The sequence below is a fragment of the Haliaeetus albicilla genome, chromosome 2 (genome assembly GCF_947461875.1).
Source record: "Haliaeetus albicilla chromosome 2, bHalAlb1.1, whole genome shotgun sequence".
NCBI classification, from domain to species: domain Eukaryota; kingdom Metazoa; phylum Chordata; class Aves; order Accipitriformes; family Accipitridae; genus Haliaeetus; species Haliaeetus albicilla.
Genome location: NC_091484.1, coordinates 77,327,138 through 77,347,853, shown reverse-complemented (window position 1 = coordinate 77,347,853; position 20,716 = coordinate 77,327,138). Strand labels below are relative to the sequence as shown.

Genomic DNA, 20,716 nt, shown 5'->3' with positions numbered 1-20,716 from the left:
TTAATTGGTTTTAATTATTACTTTTGGTAACAAGGTATTTTCTATGCTGGGGGAGGAGGGGAACCATTAGCCTTCATGAACATCGTAAGTATGTATTTATGCATAAATACAGTGACAAAGTCATGCTAGCAAAAACATACCTGGATCGCCTATCATAACTTCTAGATCTTCGATAGCTGTCACTCCTTTTACTTCTACTTCGACTTCTGCTATAGTAACTATCATACGTGTATGACCTACTTTAAAGAGAAAAGACAGTAATTGTAAAGTTAAAATTTCTTGTCTAAAATGATATTTATTTTAAATGTATTTTAAAAACATTTATATTCAGAGATGAGTGGCTATACAGAAACTACTTTTGAAGGACGTGGCAAACAATAATTCTACATTTTATAAAAGTTTAAACACAAGAAAAAGTATCTTCAAAACAACAGTAAAAATCTCAAATTTATTAGTCTAGGAAAAAAAATCTTATTACACATTTAAAAAGTTTTGTGTTTTCTCTACAAATTGTAGATGCAGTAAAAATCTTGTTTGCTAATACTTCTGAAAACAAGTAACAAAGTGATTCCATTTATAAGTCAATTTTATTTTAACAGTAAAGGGAAACGTGTTCACTATTACTTATCTCATATCATCACCTCTAACTAATGCCAGGATGATTTGGTTATTTTCAGCTTTTAAAAGTGTCCTATGTTGATTTTGCTTTGATTCAAGTTGCTATCGTGATACTGTATTTTTAAGTACCATAGATAAAGGGGTATTCTTATACTAAGACATTTTTATAAGTAGTACATTTATTGCAGAGTTTACATAAAACTATTACCCATACCTGGATCGACTGTGATGACCGTAAGAACTACTTCTGGATCTACTTCTACTATAGGTTCGACTGACAAAAACAAGAACACAGAGACATTTCAAGTTAATCAGAAACAAGTGCTGAAGAGAGCGGGGGAGAGGGTAAGCGAGAGGAAAGGAACATGTTTTGCTCAGAATCCCTCATCATCCATACTACAAACCATTAAACAAAATTATTTTTCAGTAACAGGAAATTTGAAATCTGACTGTTTGAACTTGCACATTTCAAGTAGATACTTCAGACTGCAGTATGCATAGCTAAGCACATTTCCAACTTGCTCAGAGATTGAAGCATTGGACTGCTGTGCCTAATTTACTGGTTTCGTAACACACCCCAACACTATCTCCAATTAGAGAAAAACTTACCTACGACTCTTGTAACTGTGGTAAGAACTACTTCGACTTCTTGACCGATCTCTACTATACCATCCTCTGCTTCGGCTTCTTGTATAGCTTCTTGACCTACAATCAATGAACAACTTTGAAAAGCACAAAATAGAATACAACTGAAGAGAAGATCAGCAGAAAACAGGAAGCGAAAAAGACAAAGCTTTATAATGCTTAAGCTGAATATTTATTCCATATTTTGTAAGTGAAACAGTGCTGTTTAGAAGAAAAACATGAGCTGAAAAAGAAAAACATGCCTTAAAATTATCGAACTTTCAAGTTAACATGGTAGGCCATGGGAATAGCAAAAACTTCTTACCTATATGAATATGTAGAACTTCGGGACCGACTTCTTGAGTGACTGTAAGATATGGACCTTGTTCTGTGTCTGGATTTAGAATCAGATTTACTTCGTGACCTACTGAGACTCCTGGATGGGCTATTGTCATCTCTACTTGGAGATTCTTCTTCACTGGAACTGTCTTGGTTCCTTGGCCTTCGATTTAGCCGTGCTGTTTTTCTAACTTCATCAAACAGAGATCCAGGCCTTACTTTATTTTTAGCTTTTATTTCAATTCTTAAACCTGCTGGTTTAGGCTCTGGTGCTGAAGCTACATTCTTAACTTCTGCAGCAGTACTAATTGTTGCTGGTTGTAAATTACCAACACCTTGCAAAGGCTTCCACTTATTATCTATCATATTGCTCTGTGTATTTTCAGTAATTTCACATTTTAAACTACAGTTTAAAGACACAGGGACAGAGTTACTTTCTTGCCTTCCCGTTTCTTTTTCTTCTTTAATATTAATAAAGTCTGTAATACTGTTTCCCAGTTTGACAGCATGTTGTTCAGGGGTCTCAACCTGTAAATCTTTGTTTATACTAGCACTTAAAGCCTGAGGTTTAGCGGTGAGAACGACAGGAGACAAAATGTCCACATCAACCTTCCCTGGTGAGTTACGATCTGGAGTACAAATCTCCATGTTGTCATCTGTCTGAATAACATCTTCCAATCCGTTCTGGTTACTTTCTTCAGCTTGTTTAATCTCATTCTTGCAAGTGGTCACATTTATTCCTGAGTTTAAAATACTGGTTGAAGCATTTGTTTCAATGCTATCTTTATTAAGGTTACTGTGATCTGGTGAGGCACCACATGTAGTGTTTTTACCTAAAAGGTTTTCATCCGCACAAGACTTTTCACCATTTCCCATTTCATCTTTGACTATTTCATCCTTTTCATACACTTGTTTATCCTTTATGTCCCTGGTAAGCGGCTTTTCTTTTTTATCATCCTTGGTAACCGGCTTTTCATTTATCTCATCATCATCTTCTTCACCAAACTCCAGTGGGGGCTGCCAGTGAAACATTTCTTTTCTTTTCTGAACTTTGTGTTTCTTCTCCTTTTTCCCTTTTGATTTTTCTTTTGCTTTTTTGGAATGTGATTTTTTAAGAGTTTTTTTTGATCCATGTTTGTGTTTTTTTGACTTTCCTCTAATGTTTGTTGAGCTAGAACAAGAACTCTCAGATTCAGAAGATGACAACTGTTTGCTTGTCTTCCATGCACAATCAGAATCCAGAAAGCCTTCTGAAGAATTTGACTGTTTTTTTATCCTTTTGGTAACGCTAAGCTCTGTATCAGATCCTGATGTGGCCTCTCCTTCTTCTTTACTGGAGGAGGGTCTGGAGTCTCCCCTATTATGCCTTGCCTCTCCTCTTTCGGAGTTTGATTCAGAGTCCCATTTACTACCTGAATAGGATTTTCGTTTAGTTTTTGCACCACCTCTAGGCTGCTCAGAAGATTTCTCTTTAGCTGCTTTCTTTTTAGCATGATCAGAATCCCGCTCACACTTGGATTCCTCCTCCCCTCTCTCAGAACTTAAGCTATTTTTATCCTGTTTCTGAGTATCTCCTTCTAATTGAAAACGGCCTTCTTTTTCTTGGACTACTTTCATTTTGGCAGAACGCTCACTGTCAGTAGAGAAGTCTGAAGATGATAAACTGTCACTCTCTTTCAATCCTTGAGAAGACTCATCGTAGTCTTTTGTACACTTATAAGGGAGAGTACTTTCAGAGCTCGTTTCTTGCCTCAGTTTAAGAGACCGAGCTTTTTGATCACTTGACATGGATTTTCTTTTGTTTCTGTGCGTATCATCATCACTAAGGGAATAATAAGATGTTGACTCGCTATAACCTGACCTGTCACTGCGGTATTTACTCAGTGATGGTGATCTACCAGAAGAACGAGATTTTGTCCTAGAGCTAGATGGACTTCTAGATCTTGTATAAGATCTTGAGTATGACCTACTTCGAGAAGACCTGCTTCTTGATCTCAGCCAACTGTCTGAGCTTCTGTCACTATGATATTTGGAATAACCGCTTCGATCACTGTCTGAACTCCTTTGTCGCTTATGATATGAGGAAGAAGTGTTAGCCTCTTTAATGACTACTAAATTGTAATTAGTTTGTGTAGGTATTAAATGGGTTGTTTTAGCTTTCATTTCCTGAATTCGCTCATAAGATGGCTTCCATGGTTTCTGCCCAGGTTTCCACCTCGAAGGCGGTGGACTATCACTTAAGGGTATAACAGGGAGGTTTTCTGGGACAACTGGTGGTACGACAATTTTATCACTTGGGAGTATAACTGCTCTTACAGGCTCAGCAGTCTTGTTCAACTTACTTTCATTTAATCGTGTTGAAATATTTCGTGGAGAATTGGAAACCGTCTTTTGAAGCCTAGGGTTAGAACTTGACCTTGACCTGCTTCGAGAACGCGATGATTTAGAGGCTGATCTTGATCTAGAACTTCTTCGGGAATAAGATCTTGATTTAGACCTAGATCTGGATCTGGACCTGGACCTGTAGTATGATCGAGTCCCTCTGCTTGATAAAGTGGATGAGCTCTGGTCTTCCTTATCATTAGACCAGCCTCTTCTGGATGAATGTCTAGAAGACAACGAAGAACAACGAGATTTCCTCTCACGATCACAAGATGATTTTGTCCTCCTGAGGAAGGAATGAGAGGATTCTACATCTGATGAGGCTGATGTTTTCTTTTTTTTTGTTTGCTTGTGCTTCTTGAAATGCTTCTGCTTTTTAGATTTCTTTTTATGTTTCACCTTCTTTTTCTCTTTTCTGTGCTTTTTGTGATGGCTAGAATATCTCACAGTACTTAGATCAGAGTAACCGTTATGTGACCAGGATCTTGATCTCCGGGATGCACTTCTTTCATCCCATCTGCTTGTACATGGGTCACTCAACCTAGAAAACAAACAAGCAAGCCCCACACTAAGTGGAAATTATTTAAAAACTTCAGATAAAATAAGTATTTTCCCCACCTCCTATGCAATTAATTAAGTTAAAAAAAAAATTAAACACACACACCCTTTACTACCAGACAATTGTGTTTTGACTGAGCTTGTTACGCTTGTTAAGATGCAGAATTACGTTACTATCAAGAGAGCTACTTCTCTATAAGAAATTAATCAGCCTATGTCAGCAAATTTTGCATATTGTATAACCAGTGCAGAGATTTAATGTTTTAACTACCCTAGTCCACAGGACTTTGACCTCTACCACTACAGGATTCTTAAACCACGTTTAAATACAAATTATAAAACATCATCTTATTTAGTATTCTTTTAGCTGGTATGCTGCAATACAGCAATAAACTGAATACACTCAGTATATAAAAAAAAACCTATCAGAAACATTTGCAATTATTCAGTAATGGTTATATACAATATTCTTCAGTTTTCCTTTTAAGGGTTATCTATCATAATTTGATAGAAGCTTATATTTGGTATCAACTCATCAGAAATTCTGGAGAGCTGGCTTCCATCACAGAGTTTGCAGCTGCAGAAAGAATATGTAACTAGAACAATACAGGATTGGTGGATTCGAATGTCTTACTTGGTATCCAAAGAAACCATATAACCAAGTTTGAGGCTAAAGGAAATCTGACATGACTAGCTCTATGGAAAGCAACAGGAAACTGGACAGGTCCATTATTTACTTATTTAAGAAGTACCCAAGATGGCACCATCAGAAACTACTCTTCTGACCTTCTGACACTTTTCAGCGTGTGTTCATCTGGTGTCACATTAGCAAAGTGGAAAGATTTTATGAGAAGTTTTCCACTTCTAACTTTTGGAATTTAAATGGAATGTATTTAAACACAAAGATATTTACATTTTTTATTCAAACACGAATAACATGCTAGATCTACACAATCTGTTAAAGCTTGTGTAAAAAAACAAGACATTTTAAATTTGTAGTAAGGATCTTACTTATCGCCTTTACTCCACTTTTCTCCACTAGGGGGTCTATATGTTCGTAATCTCTGCATTTCCTCTTTCCAGTGAGGAGGGGTCTCACTGCTGTCATCATCATCGGATTCAGAACATGACCGTGATCGAGGTGGGGTGTGATATCGCTATGAAAGCAAAGATAGATGGTTACATAATATATTTTTCTTTAAAAGAGATTGGATAATATAGAAAATATATGGTGTCTCTTACACAGATTTTGCATGCATCTTCATAACACAAGCCAGACAACATTATCTATGCAAAGTCCATGAAGAAAACAAACTCTAGATTTCCTACCAAAAATAGCCACTTTTGGTATGCATATATCCCACATATGAGACTGGATTACATAGCTAACTGTATCTTTTTATACTCTGACAGCATTTCACAAAGCTTGAGAGAGGCCAGCAGCTAACCCATTTTTTCAAAATGTAAAAGGAAGAATCAAGGAAGAGGTCATGGATTCCCTTTATGTAACACCTTTTGGAATAACACAATTACCGCAGATAACCAACTTTTTTTTCAGGATACTAAAGCACAGATGTTTTACTTCAGTTAGCAAACACTTAACTGCTTGTATGATTAAAGACAAGCCCTATTTCAAAAGTTACTGCTGTTCAGCTCTTCAGAAATGGGAATCCAGTTTAAGACGCCTTCGAAGAGAGCAAAAAAAAAAAAAGTCTTTCACAAAAGTGTAATGAAGCTTCACACTTAACAAATTATGCTTAGGCACAGCATTTAAGGAGGCAATAAGAGCTACTTGTGCAGCAGAGAAAAAACTCTAATATTGCTAACTCATTATTTTCCATTACCCAGTTGGATACACACTTAGGTAAATTCTGTGAGGAAATTAGATGCTCCTTGACTCAATAAAGAAAAACATCTGGATTTTACTCAATTATTTTGAGCCACTTATAAAAGCAATCAAAATGTGAAAGAAAAAAAAAATTGCCCCCCAGAATAAAACCAGAAAGATGCATGTATTGATTTATTCAGTTAACTACAGGCAGAAGTCTTTAAGACATTGTTTATATTAAAAAAAACCCCAAAAGATAACCTGCCATGAACATGTTTGAGCTGAATCAGTGACTAAAAAAACCAGCTTTTACAAATGAATGGTGTATAATAGGTTGCGAAGGTTTCACGGACCTCCCTAATTCTCTCATATTATACTCAGGAGTCTCTCAGAACCTAAGAGGATTCAAAACTACAAATGATTATTTTGAAAAACATTTAAAAAGTTCACCCTGTGTAGAAACTGTTGCTAATCAGACTATTAGAGATGGCAGAAAAACGTAGTTCTCCAACTAATCACTAGCCCTAAATTATTTCTGGTATTACTGGGTTTTATTCTTAATTTTGCCAAGAGGGTGCCAAAATTATGAAAAACCAGACAGACACCCAAATCCCTGGCAAAAGCCAGTTCCACTCAGCTTTAAGCTGTTTTTCCAGAAATCTTTATTTACATAAATATTTCAAAACAGTCTGTTTAAAAGGCTTCCTTTAGTGGATATCACAAGTGTCAAATAGAAATGAAAGCTGTCAGATGCAGCAAAGACAGCTATCAGATTTAATGTCAAGGCTGGCAAATAAGGGTTGGTTCTCAGGCGAGGCTCAAACACTACAATACCTTGGTCCATGCTATGGCCATCTAAGCCATTAATTTTGTGGCTTAAAACAACTGCATCACGGGGATCAGTAGAAAACTACTTCTCAAATCCAGCAGCTATCACATAAGAAAATCATGCTCAGAGGAGTCTTGGTTAAGACTACTCTAATGAAAAGTGTCTTCAGCTATACAGATACTGATCTTTATATATAATTTTTTTTTTTTTTTTGAGGACTTCCACTTGCAAGAAAAATCTGGCCTTGGTTTGGTTTATGGTCACCCAAATGCTGCCTGCTAAACTGATCCAGGAAAACATTCTAAAGGGGAAGAATATGGTCAGTCATGGCATGCTACAATATGAAGTACAGTAGAATCAAATGCACAATTATGAAAGCTTTTTTTACTTTCTCCCTCTTCTACTGACTCAAAAACAACAGTGCAGCTGTGCAGTGTTTTGGGGCCTGTATTTTAAGTTATTAGAGAAGAGACAAGAAGACTTTTGCTTGAGTACAGCGGAATTAAGGCAAAAGTTCTCAGGATACCAAAGATCTGAAGTAGAAATAAAATCTGCCTAAACAGTGGCAGTCTTCAGAGAGGTAGGTAGAAAAAAAGAAAAAAGGACCAAATCTGCACATCTGCAAAAACGCTTCATAACCAGCACTGCAAAGAAGTAACTTCTTGCCCATGCAGTGTCACCTATGAAATTACAACACTTTGGTCTCAGCCAGGACAGCTGATGAAATTTGAGAAACTACATTAAGTAGCTAAAAAAAAGGAAACAAAAGGTTGACTTAAAATAACAAAAAGCAGAACAAACAAGGTAAGCGATTCTGCCAAAGTTGCCAACAAAACTGTTGTTTCTCAGCAATATATGCACAACCATCAGGAGATGCAAATACCAGAACTTGGGAGAACAAGCAATATACATCTGAAAGGGCTGTATACACTTAGGACACTATAGAACAGCTTTGCCTACTGTTATGCATTATAGTCCTAATGTTTAACAGAAACAGCAAGAAAATCCAATGAGTGGAGAAGAGTAAAAGCTGTTGTCACTTCCCATTACTTTAGATGTTGTGGCTCGCATGGGACAAATCTGGCTGAATTAATTTCAATCTTTAAAAAGAAATAAATTTATTCTTATGTTTGAAGACTTCTCGTAGCTGAGGAGTAAGCATTCCCAAACAATCTTAAAGTAAAAAGACAGTAACAAGAAACATAGCAAGAAAAGCGTTATAAAATGAACTACCTGACCACAGTATTTCATCTACAACATGTTAAAGTGTCACACAAAGCCTCCAAGGAAATTCAAAGGTCAGAGAAGATACTCTGAGAGGAAAGGGGGGGGGATAAAATAAAGTTTGTCACATACTATTGTGCCTCTTCCTTTAATTTTTCGTCCAGATTTAGAGACTGATGGTTTCTGGTCAGTCAGAATTGGCGTAGCATCAAGAAGCTTCCTACATAAATTAATAAAATATGAGCTTACATGGAAAAAACCCAAAGAATTAACTTAAACTAATTTTAAGTTAATAATGCAAAATATTCATTTATTTTGAGATGGCAGAACTAAGAATTCAGTGAATTCTCCAAGAAATAAAGCAAGACACGCACAGTTCTGCAATGAAAGGCAAATCAACATATACTTGCTTTCAACCAAATGTGTAGCCTACCTGACCTCTCTACCTGTAAATAAATGCTAACAATGAACTTGCAAAGTACTCTGTTAAAGTGGTACATGGCTTTTCTAAAGAGGTTAACTTGTGTTTGGTGCACAAATCATGAAGACAACATGGACAGAAGAGTTTCAGGGTCTCAGCAGTTACACAAATTCAATGTCTTAGCATAGGGAATGGTAATTCACAACAGTCCACAGGTTCTAAAACCTTGCTTCTTTCCCAAGCAACAAGAAGTAAATCAGCACTCCTTTACAATTTGTGTAATATCCTCGAAAGAAGCAATTACTAAGGCTTTGGAAACATGAGTAAAGTAAAGTTTCAAGAAAACGCTTACAGCAGACTACACCATTAACTGAAATGAAAAAAACAAAACAAAAAACCTGGTTTTAGAGGTATCTGGCAATGTAATGTATTAGCTCATGTAAGTCCAAAAGTGAAGAAATTTGATAGAAAAAGAACCTAATTGCAGTTTAGTAGAGGTACAACACACAAATTGAAAGTAACTTGTGAACTCGTGACTTCTTTTATATCAAAAGAAGAGGATTTTCTCTTATTCTCAAAAATCATAGATGGGTCATAAAATTCTAGTTTGACTGATTTTGAACCAAAGTTTCTTCTTCAATCTAAGAAAGATGAAAAATCGCCTCTCCCAATCCCAAACTTCCCTTGCAATCAAATATTTGCCGTGGTTTACATTGCAAAAGTTCTTTCGGAAGTATTCACTCATTTTTTTGCATCATCTATAATTGAGTTTAAGGCCATAACGTGCATGATCCTTAAGGACCAATGAAATCAACTCATTAGATCTCACTGAAAAACCCTGACATAGGTTGTAAGGAATATTACACAGAAAACTGTAAAAAGGGCAATTAAATTACCTCATTTAAAAATTCTGACACTACAGCCATCATTTGCTATCAGTACTAGTAATAGAACATTAGCAGGAAAATTTTATGCATAATTTCCACCAAGTCAACATTAATAAGAAAGCTCAATTTTCCTTACGGTTCAGGTTCTACATTGACAACAGGCACATCTCTTCTTAGCAAAAATCTGTTTTCAGGCACTGGAGGAATTTCTTCAGGACGTACCACAGGTTTGTCCCTCTTTGTGCTAACATCGACTGCTTTTTCTGTTATATCACTCTTGTCAGAAAGGCTGCTATGGGGAAAAATAAGTTGATAAATCAAAATTAACTGTCAACTGATAAACACCACTTTTTCAAAGTGAATTCCAAAACAAGTCCACATGATGCATCAAACTCCAAGAAGGCTTAACAACCAAAATGTGTTTCATTAACAACCCATTTTAGGCTAAAGGAAGGATGGTGCACTATTATTTGAAAGAAGGTTCAGTTCTTGCTTTACAGCAAATAATTTTAATTTGCCATTTGTCAAGAAATATTTTTAAAATATAATCAAATACATATCAAAGATCTATTATTTGACTAATGTCTGACTTTAACACAGGTATACTGAGTCCCAGATACCTTAACATGCTGAGACTTACTCATTTCAAAGTTGCTCTAGCTTCCATCTACAAAGATCTTGAACTATTTCATGGAAAAATCTACTCAACAAGCTCAGCTTTAGGGGTTTTTTTGGTTGGTTGGCTTTGCTTTATAGAAATCAAGCATAAAAATCCAAACTTAAATAAAAGCATTTTCATCCTCATTGCTTGAGTACTTCATGAAAACTAAGTAGGATTTCTCAGATTTCTCTGAAATTCTTAAATTTAAGAGACTAGTTACCGTCTTTGGTTTGAGGTTCGCTTGCACCTTGGATCCTCTTTCTTCCTCTCTTCCTTTCTTCGTTTTCTTGATTGTTTGGTTTTAGCTCTTCTTTTACGCTTTCTTCTTCTGCTTCTTTCATTTTCAGCTTCACTGTCAGATGAAGTTTCTGAAGAGCCTGATGCACTGGAGGAGGAGTCTGAAGCTTCTGAGTCAGAACATACTTTCTTCTTCTTCTCCAAAGCTTAAAACAGATATTTTAAGTTTACAGTGTGTACAGGTGTACACGTGTGTAGTGTGTATATACACAGCACAAAATACATAAATTTTTATATGTATAAATACACACACATACTGCTTCGAGAAGCTCTGTGAACTTTTTACACAATGAGTTGCATTAAAGCACAATAATAAAATGTCATATAATTGTGTCTAGTCTAAACCCATACTAAAAGAAATGATACAAATATTTTCCAGCAAAGATAGCTGTAAAAAAATTCCTTCAGTTGCTATGAAGTAAACTGTATGAACTTCCACACACAACTTCCACCATATAAGAAAACATATCACTGCATGGCCAAAACATTTTTAAATTAATACACAGTAAGTTTATAACTGAAGCTAAACATTAACTTATGCCAAGCTAATATAAAGAAAGGTTGAGGATAAGTATAGTTTTAAGAAGGAGGGTTCCTCCCCTTTTCTCCTTTGAAAATGTATTTTAGGTTATAACACTGAATTCACACTTTTGGGTTCGAATAGAATGTACAAATAAGCCAACACCATTTATAGTAAAAAAAAGAAAAATAGTTTCTTTAGAAAGCAATGCACAGGTTACAAAACAAAGTTTAAGAGTTAGTCTCAGCCTCAGTTGTGTATTTCTCCTTTCTGCATCCTCATACTTTTATATTATCTATCCTCTTGACTTTCTCTAAGGATAATGTGGTTATTTATGTCTGTAAAAGAAAGGCAAAAGTAGAAAACGCAAACTTATAACACTCCACTACTTTACAGCAACTGTCCGAATATATTTTAAAGATAACTTATTCCCTATGAATTCTCATGAAAAGGAAAATTATGTTGACTACATATACCACATACATTAACATTACATGATCTTAAAATAAACCTTTGGAAACTGCACAAAATTCAACTTCAAGAAAAGCATATGTTTGTGTCTCCATCTTTTAAACTCAGAAAAATAAGTTCTAATTATTTTTTGAGTATGTCAGATTAACCTCAAACATTAATTAAGGAGAATAGGAACCAGGCATACGTTTTCCAAGGCACAAAGGTTTAGGTCAGAAAACCTTCCCCCTTGCTTTGCCTTCCTCACCTACACCAAGATTTAAATTTTAAAGGCTTGTAAGAATTAATTAAGGTTCTAGAGATTTACCATAATGATTTTTAGACACTGCAATCATTTTTATACTCTCTGAAAACAATGTCAACGTTCAATTAACTTCAGGTATGTGTATGCTTACCATCTTTTGCTGATTTTGTTACAAGCACCCCACAGTCAATAACTCGTACATCTGCATAGGGTCTACTTGCAGTATCAGTTTTCAGATTTTCTATTTGTTCTATTACTTCAAAACCAGAAATAACCAGTCCAAAGACAACATGTACACTGCAGAAATAAAATATTTGGAAAGTACAAACATTTATATATTGCTGTAATTATTTTCCAATGAATTTCAGATTTTAAAAGTCATTCTGAAATAGAAACATTCAGCTCTTAAAAATGTATTAACCTTAAAAATAACATTTTTTTTTTACATTTACAACAACTCTAAGTTTTCATGCAAGATGAAACAGAGGTTCACTCCTGTTCAATTTGAGAGAAATACTTGAGGTCATTCTACTCTCTTCTACATGGTCAGGGTAAACAGATCATCATTTCTAATCCATCCTTCTATTTTTGAAATTTTGTGCAATAGAGGGATCAAGAGTCCATATACAAAGATGACAAAGTAGTACAGTTTTCCCCACAGAAGAAGCATTTATAGGTCTATACAAACTCAGCATACAAATTCCCACTGGCATTGCAGGGACAGTTATAATTAAGGAACCCCCCCAGTTTTGTTCTACCCTACCACATTTGTCTTTCCTTCTTCCATTTGCCCCATAACTTACACTTACAGGAACTAATATATTTTGGGGATAAAAACATGCCACAAAGAGTACTATCCAAATACATTAAACTTGACATTTCAACTCACTGATTTATGGACTGAGGGCAGCGCAGCAACCAGTTTTAAAGAAATAATGTTAGGATTTCAGACCTTCCAAGTTTTTGACCAGCTTTAGGAAATAAGTTGCAACTTGAATTTTTTATAGAACTGAAACTTTTGTTTTCCATCTTGTTCTATTGTATAATCTTTCACAGAATTAAGAATTGGTTTCCCCATTGTTGTCTACTTTCAATATAATACATGAAGACTTACAACCTTCAAATTTTAGCCATCTTTGGAGAAATGGTAGAGGATTCTTACCCATCGAGATGAGGAGCAGGTTTTGTTGTTCTGTTTGACAAACAGCAAGATGGTAAGATGGTAAAAAAAATAAAATCAGGGATTCAGATGAAGTAAAAGAAGAGAATGGCACAGAAAAAAAAAAAGAGATGAAGGTAAGAAAAAAATAGTGAAAAAATCCAGTTACATACATGGACTTAAAACTTTACAGATTATACACACAAGCTTTTTTAAACTTTTACATGAAATTTGCTTGAAATTTAGCTAACTGTGCGTACTTGGAAGTTGTATCAAGTATCACTTTATGCATGCAGTAAACAATTTTCAAATAAGTGTCTTTAAATACACATTCAAACATAACTCACATTTTTAATGAGAGATTTATTGCCAAATTGTAACTAATTGAATTTATATGTTTCTGAAATTGTTAAGTTCTTATATTACAAGGTCACTTTAAAGTCAGTTTATTTAAAAAAAGAAGAAAGTTGTCATACGTGATAGATACTTTGCTCCCCCCGCCCCACTTCTTTCTTACTCTCCATTTACTTGATTGGCCTCATAACTCAGAATACAAAGCAATACTTCTACCTTTAACCATCAAGAGTATAGCACTCCAGCTCATAAGCTCGCAGGCTTCCCAAAAGCAACAGCAGCACAATGCAAGCAGACATTATATGCTAACCCTACAGCTGACTTCTGTAATAAATGCGGACTTCCTCCCTATTTTTCAGCTTCCCACATTTAGCTGTTTCTAGCCTGAAGGAGAAATGCAACTGCATTACATTTTGCACACTATCCTAAAAGGTATTTGGAGTTATGCCAAATTTCTGAGCTGACTTTGAATTAGAATATTCAAGGTTGTGCATATATAATTATATGTTAAGATTCACCTTTCTGATGATAATGCTATGACCTGGTATCTCTCTATATCCTTTTCCAAAAAAAGAAAGGAAATTACTTCTACAAGAAAGCCTGCATAATGTTGCACAGGGAACCTTACTATGCAGACAAATTCAGTACGGAACATCAGAACTTGCATTAATCTTATATATTGGGGAAGAAAAAAAACCAGAAGTCAAGATAATTTGCATTTGAAATTATTTTAATATTGAAAACATTCTTCCTCTCTCCTCCCCAGGCACTATTTTGCCTTTCTAGCCTTCTTCCAATGAACTCCCCTCTCTCAAAATAAATAATCAATCACAGATGCTTTTTCTAAATTTACAATAACACAGATGTGGTACAATGAAGTTACGCTTTCACTGCTATGATAAGATACTACTTTTTAAGCACATATCTTTACTTGAGTTTTGAACTACTAGGTCACAAAACACTGCAGTGCTGGAACGCATGCCAAAAGATGGAACTGTGAATCAGGAGTGTTTACACTCTTGATTTTTTTTAAGCTCCAAATGCCAACCAGACCTTCCAATTCTGTAATACTGAATAATAGAGAAAAATTCTTTGGTTTAACACAGGGCAAGAAATGCTATCAAGACAACATTTAATTTCTCAATCGTAGGGGGTGTTCTTTGGTTTTCCCTTGCTAATACAGCATATTGCTACAAACAGAAAAATTCTTACAGCTTTTGAAGTTCTTTAAGCCAAAGTGAGCTGCATTAACAACCTGCTGTTAAGTAAACAGTTTATGTGGGCTTAATTATAAAGCTGATTTAAAGTAGTGAAAAAATAGAAGTGGGTTACTTCAATGAAACCAATAATAAACAAGACTTAATGCTTAGAATTAGCTAGAAACAGCAATAGGTTCAAACACACTTGATATGAATGCTGTAGTAATGTGCTTCTGCCATGCAGCAGCAGCACTTGAAGACCAATTGAACAAATTACCTAAGCATGTACTTTCTTTAGACTAGTCCTCAATAAGCAAAGAAAGGGATAGTTGGTACATTAAAACCCAGGTAGAAGTTTCTCTCATTACACTGGCAATTTGATAGATAAAATGGATAGGGTTTTTCTCATTTACTTGTTCATGAAGTGAAAAACACAAGGAAAAGCATTATCCAAAAAGAAAACTTTTCAGATGCATGGCAAGGAGTTAGGTGACTTAACAGACTTCCTACAGGAAGCAGAAACCCAACTCCTCATTGCGCTTTTGAAAGTTTTGTCATCTCAATGTTAGGGTTGTAACATGACATTTATTCTGCAAGCATGCACTTTAGAAGACCACTTCAAAGTTCTCTGCATATGTTCTGCCTTTCAGTCCTTGAACATTTGCTTTGGCGCCCAAACTTAATCAGGAGAAAACCTACTTACTGCCTTTGCACTACAGATACCTAGAGTCATGATGAGTTCCTCCCCCCAAAATAATATTTTATTAAAACATTTCTATACAGAACTTTTGTAATTTAAAATGTTCAAAATCTGCCTTATAATATATACTATTATCCAAGTTATTTACAGAAGGACAAATACCTTTCTTCACTCAAGTTTAAAGTAAATTGATTTAAGATACTGCTGAAGAGAAAAGCATCTTTTTGATAAAATCATGTTATCACCCACCCCCCCAAGAACCTCCGTCCTAACAAAGGATTCAATGCACATAACAATATGATCAGAAAAAACAAGATAGATAAAAACAGAAAGAAGAAAAGGAAAGGACACAGCCTTAGAGGAATGAGACATTACCTTTGGAGCGCACGATGTAACACTGTTTCTGTAAATTTTACACAAAAATGGCAGAAATAAATTGTAATACATTTTCAGACAAAACTGAGTCTATGTTTTATTAAATACAAGTTTAAAATTAATATTAATCAAGTTGTATGCAGAACAAGGATGCCTAAAAGAGGGCTCTAAATTTTCTTTAGAATACAAGGTACTTTGAAAACTACAGTAACTTCTCCTTAAAAACAAAAAAAGAAACCTATAGACATAACCTGCTTGCATACGCTATTACAAAGATAAACGGTTAGAAAAGAGAATCCTCCCACTTCCCTCTAAGTCTCAATCCAGCAAAAGTGTTAGAACACATGCACAACTTTAAGCAGATGAATAACTGATTCCAGTGGGTTTATTCACATGCTTGCAGTTACAGAAGTGTTCAAATGCTCTACTGAATCCAGTCCTAAGTAAAAACTTCATAGAATGGCACACCATAGCTTAAATGTTTTGATTTACAAATGTGTTAAGTTATTAAGTCTACAACTTCATACATTTCATAACTAGCTGACACCTTCCTTGTATGATGAAATTTTTCTAAAACTAAGAAAAATGGCTGTTTTCTTTAGAATATGGGCACTGCTATTTCACTACTTCTGTTCAGAATTATAGAAAAACAAAAACATTGCAGATGAAAAAAGACAAAACATATGCATCAGCTTATACCATATTTTTGCTCTCGTATAATTCTGAACAGCAGCAATGTTTTAAAAATGCATTATCAGTTGAGCTTATCCATATTTTTCCCCCCAAATAAACTATTAGTTCTTACTTGTGTCTCTGCATATTTGAGCGTAGAAATGATCTCTTTGTTACTTGTTACACATAAAAGCATCCTGTGAATACTTTCACATGGGCTATGCTTTTACATAAACTTTTGATCAAGCCAATGGACCCGCTTGTGTGATAAGTGCATGTATATCACTTTTGCTCAGAGATAATGCAACATCAGCCTCTCTCTCTGAAATTTTTAGATCTTTATATTACTGTCAACTGTTCAATGATTAGCTCAAAGGTATTTCAGTCACAGTAAAAAAAAAAATTAACTGTTAATTAGAAAAATACCTGTTTTGGGACACCAAAAAGACTTAGAAATGAACCACTTAATAAGCTAGTAACATTCAGAAATCATTTGTATAATCAAAACAAAAGAGTCCTCACAATTTATTTAATCCTTCATTTAGCAGATCAAAGTGGCTAGTTTGTTTGAATTTAGTAACTAGGCATGGCACCACACAATAAAAACATTTTTAAGACAAAAAAAGCTATTTAGTTTTGAGCAAGAAAGCAGAGCTCGAGACACGTTAAACCAACAATACCCTCAATATGGAAAAAAAAAAATATCTAGCAGTAATAGCAAAACAGCCTCAAGTTTTACATAGCTTCTGAACACAGAGGCAAGAACTCCAGGCATTTGAACTGATAAGGAACACAACCTACGACTCCTCTTTAAGTTGTAATAAGGATGTATTCCTCAGTAAACTACATGACTAAATAACAAGGCATTAAATTAATTGTTACACAAAACATCCCAATGACAACAAAGAGGTTGGCTTTTTTTTTTTTTTTGCCTTCTATTGTTTTCTTTATGCTTCACTCTGCACAGGCACTTCTACTTTCCTAGTAAGCATAGCTTGACAGATTTTGTATGACAATGGAAGCAAAGTTAAGCCCATGCAAGCATTTGTACGATCAGGAGTCTCATTAATTTTATAGTACTTTATATACTTATTTTCGCAAGATTTGCACTTATTTTATATTGCAACTGTCCTTACTAGCAGGTTGGATATGGCGACATGCATGATGGAGTTGCTCTAAAGAGACAAGATACCATTATCAGATCAGCCTGACTGAGAAGCAGAATATGTTGCTCAAGAAGAACATCACCCAACAAGTAATACAGCCACTGAGCTGCAACATCCGAGAACAGGCCGACTATTCCCCCCAACTCTTAATCAGGGACCTAAAGACATGAGCTATATTTGTCCAGTGCTCTAGATGCACTGCCCCAATAACTTTAATTATAATAATCTTTTTGGCAGCAGTTCAAAACAGATATTGGAGTATACAGAAAAAGGAAGATGATTCTAGAGTAGTTCCTGTCAACCTCTACCCCATCCTAAGGATTCCATATCTGAGTATCAACATAGAAACAGGACAATTAAAAGAAGGTTAGCACACTAAGGTAGTGTTTAGAACACTTGCTAAATAACTGATGGTTCTAATAGAAGTTATTAACAGAAAATAATCAAATTAAATAGTGGTGCTATCTGAAAATACAAATAACCAATTTATAACCTGGTGCCTTACAACTATCTTCAACACAAGTCCGCAATAAAATGCTACAACAGATCCCTTTGGGTAAAGAAAATTGAAATTCCAGTATTTCACAAATACAAACATTATAAAGGGATGGCCTCTGCATCCTTTCTGCTGGATTTCAACAAGATACATTTCTTCAGACTAGGAAAAGTTTCTTAAGACACATGTGTGAATAGACTTGGCCTATTTAAAGCGTGTGTGCACAAAAAACATAATCCTTCCTTAGCTAAACATTCTTCTTTCAACCCAGCTGTTACTAGTCAAGTAAGTAAAATAAAATAAATAAAAAATTGGGGAAAATTAGTCAACAAGCATTAAACACAGCACTTCTGACATATATATAATATACTTTTGACTTTTCATTCTACTTTTGCATCTTGCCAGTTTCTACCAGGGCTTTAATTTACGTTCTTTCTTTTTACACTGGCCCCACCGGAGCTTCCTAAGGGTATTTACACTGCCTTTTCTATGCCCAGTTCCCTATTGTTGCTTATAAATGCTTCAAGCTCATTTGTGCCAGAGAAATTCCTGATGAATCAAAGCAAGTTGATGATACTTTAGGATTGGTCAGATGCTTGTTTACATTAAGATTAGGCTGAAGCTTCTATCTCAAGTAAAACTGAGAACTGTAGCTCAACTTCTAACAATTTTTAGACATTGCATAGAGTCTTGTTGTGACCAGTTAGTGCTGTCTGCCAAAGAGCTCTTCACTGCCTGATTACTTTCTGTAAAGACTAGTTACTCCAAATGACACTTATCTGTTCTAAGCAGGGAAAGCACTTCTGATGAATACGCAAAACTGTTCTAGTCAGGATTCTTGCTATTATTTTAGCCCTACTTGGACAAATACTTACATAAAAGAAAACAACTTATTTGCACTCCTTATCTGCTACATTAGATGTGTACGAGAGAGAAATACAGAGTTCTCATCCCTGAAGTTATTGATGAAAAAATAAAATGCAGAGGTCTAAAGAAGTTCAGATGGAGATGAACTATCTCCCTTTCTATGAATCTAATCAATAAAATTAAACATGTTCAAACCATTAAAGAAGTCTAAAGGCTGCCACTGAAGACTGCCTTTCACACAATTTTCAGGGTATACATTTGAAGAACATTTTTCCTAATGATAAACTACTGAATAACTGAGCATTCTTTTGAGTGTAAGAAACACGTTTTAATTTCAGCTTAAAATATATCACTAAAGGAAGCAAACATTTTATTAAAGAAAAGCTGTATAGATGCACAGTACATTCCCTGAAGTAATCAGACAACTGTCACCAAGCAAGACTAACTGCTTTAATATATTGCATTTTAAAAGTTGTCAGAAACTGCCTAGATAAAATCTTTAGCAGTTGTTTCCTACTTTGAATCTTGAAATTCAAACTCTCCATGTTATGAAGCAGAAAACAAGTTCCACCATTAAAAAAATCTGTACAAAAAGACAGATTGTTGAACTATGCATTTCACCATCCATCCTTGGCTATTCGTAAACTGAGCTATCAAACACAAACCTGACTTTACAACTGCCTGTATACGTAAACACACGCCTTTACAAGCAGCCCCAGTGGCTTCTGTACAGATTCTGTAATTGTATGTATTCATTCCCAGGACTGGCTGCAGTACTGGAGGCCTAAGGTGGGATTCAGCTTAAATGCATATACTTGAATATAGTAAAGGCATCTGCAAGTGAGGTAAGCATCTCAGCTGCTGGTCAGATCTAGGGAGAACGCTCAATTGCCAATGTACAGGCATCTTTAGCTGCCCTACTGTATCCTGCCTGGCTTCCAGCTGCTACTCCAGGAGTGCAGGGTGTCTTGCAGGTGCTACATCCTATTTGCACTCACTGTCTTGAAGTTCCCAATGGTGTCTCAAACAGCATTAGATATCTGCATGAGGTAAAACAAAAAAAGCCCCAGTCAAGAGGGTCACAGAAGCCTAGAGCATTAGAGCATGCTTTAAAGACTTAGACAGCAGCCCACCTAACCCTCACTGGTTATACTGGGAGTTTAACTCCTGGGCTTGATTCACTTGGCTGACTGTAGGGCAAGCTGGTGCCATTTAAGACATTACAGGATATCCAAGAAATCTGCATGGGGCAGGCAAGACACAAGACCTTCAGAACATCCACGTCCTTCTCTGCCAGCAGCTGAAGGCCAGGTAGGAGCCTAAAAATGGCTTTAGATACCTCCAGGCAGCTGAGGTGAATCTAGCCTACACGGCGACAATTATGTTTAGGTATCTTACTCTGCCTGAATTCCCACCAAACCAACACTTTCTCTTTACAGTGATTTTATGAAAAAACAGAATTTTTCAAGAAATCTGCATCTCTCAAAATACTTCCGTATTTGATGCAAGTGCTCTTAAATACTGTTCACTTTATTGTCCCATGTAAATTATAATTTAGCATCCAACACAACCTTAGGTTGTTTTGGTGTGTGGGGACAGGTAAGGTGTTTATGCCTGTTAAATCTAATTGAACAAGTAAGCTGAGTCTACGAAGCATAAGGGAAAGAAGACGACTTCTGAATCAAATGCAGGAAAGAAAAGAAACTTTAGAGCCCTCAAATGATAGCTTCTTGACTGATGTGACATCATTAAGTTTTCATGTGTATTGTTCAGATAAGCTTAAAAATGGAAAACTATGACAGGAGAACCAAAAGATAAGTCACCA

General features: G+C 35.5%; 1 protein-coding gene across 6 annotated transcripts in view; it reads right to left on the bottom strand.

Moving 5' to 3' along the window:
* NKTR (natural killer cell triggering receptor) overlaps positions 1-20,716 on the bottom strand; it is a 45,523-nt gene that overhangs the window by 4,033 nt on the left and 20,774 nt on the right. For 3 of the 6 annotated variants that reach the window (XM_069778313.1, XM_069778314.1, XM_069778318.1), the window contains 10 exons: positions 13,066-13,095; positions 12,055-12,200; positions 10,592-10,814; positions 9,847-10,002; positions 8,535-8,622; positions 5,533-5,678; positions 1,568-4,504; positions 1,228-1,323; positions 833-892; positions 141-239 (listed from right to left, as the gene is read on the bottom strand). In XM_069778313.1, the coding sequence (XP_069634414.1) occupies positions 141-239; positions 833-892; positions 1,228-1,323; positions 1,568-4,504; positions 5,533-5,678; positions 8,535-8,622; positions 9,847-10,002; positions 10,592-10,814; positions 12,055-12,200; positions 13,066-13,095 (3,981 nt within the window). The remainder of the gene's footprint in view (positions 1-140; positions 240-832; positions 893-1,227; positions 1,324-1,567; positions 4,505-5,532; positions 5,679-8,534; positions 8,623-9,846; positions 10,003-10,591; positions 10,815-12,054; positions 12,201-13,065; positions 13,096-20,716) is intronic. The other 3 variants (XM_069778317.1, XM_069778316.1, XM_069778315.1) reach the window with 3 other exon arrangements.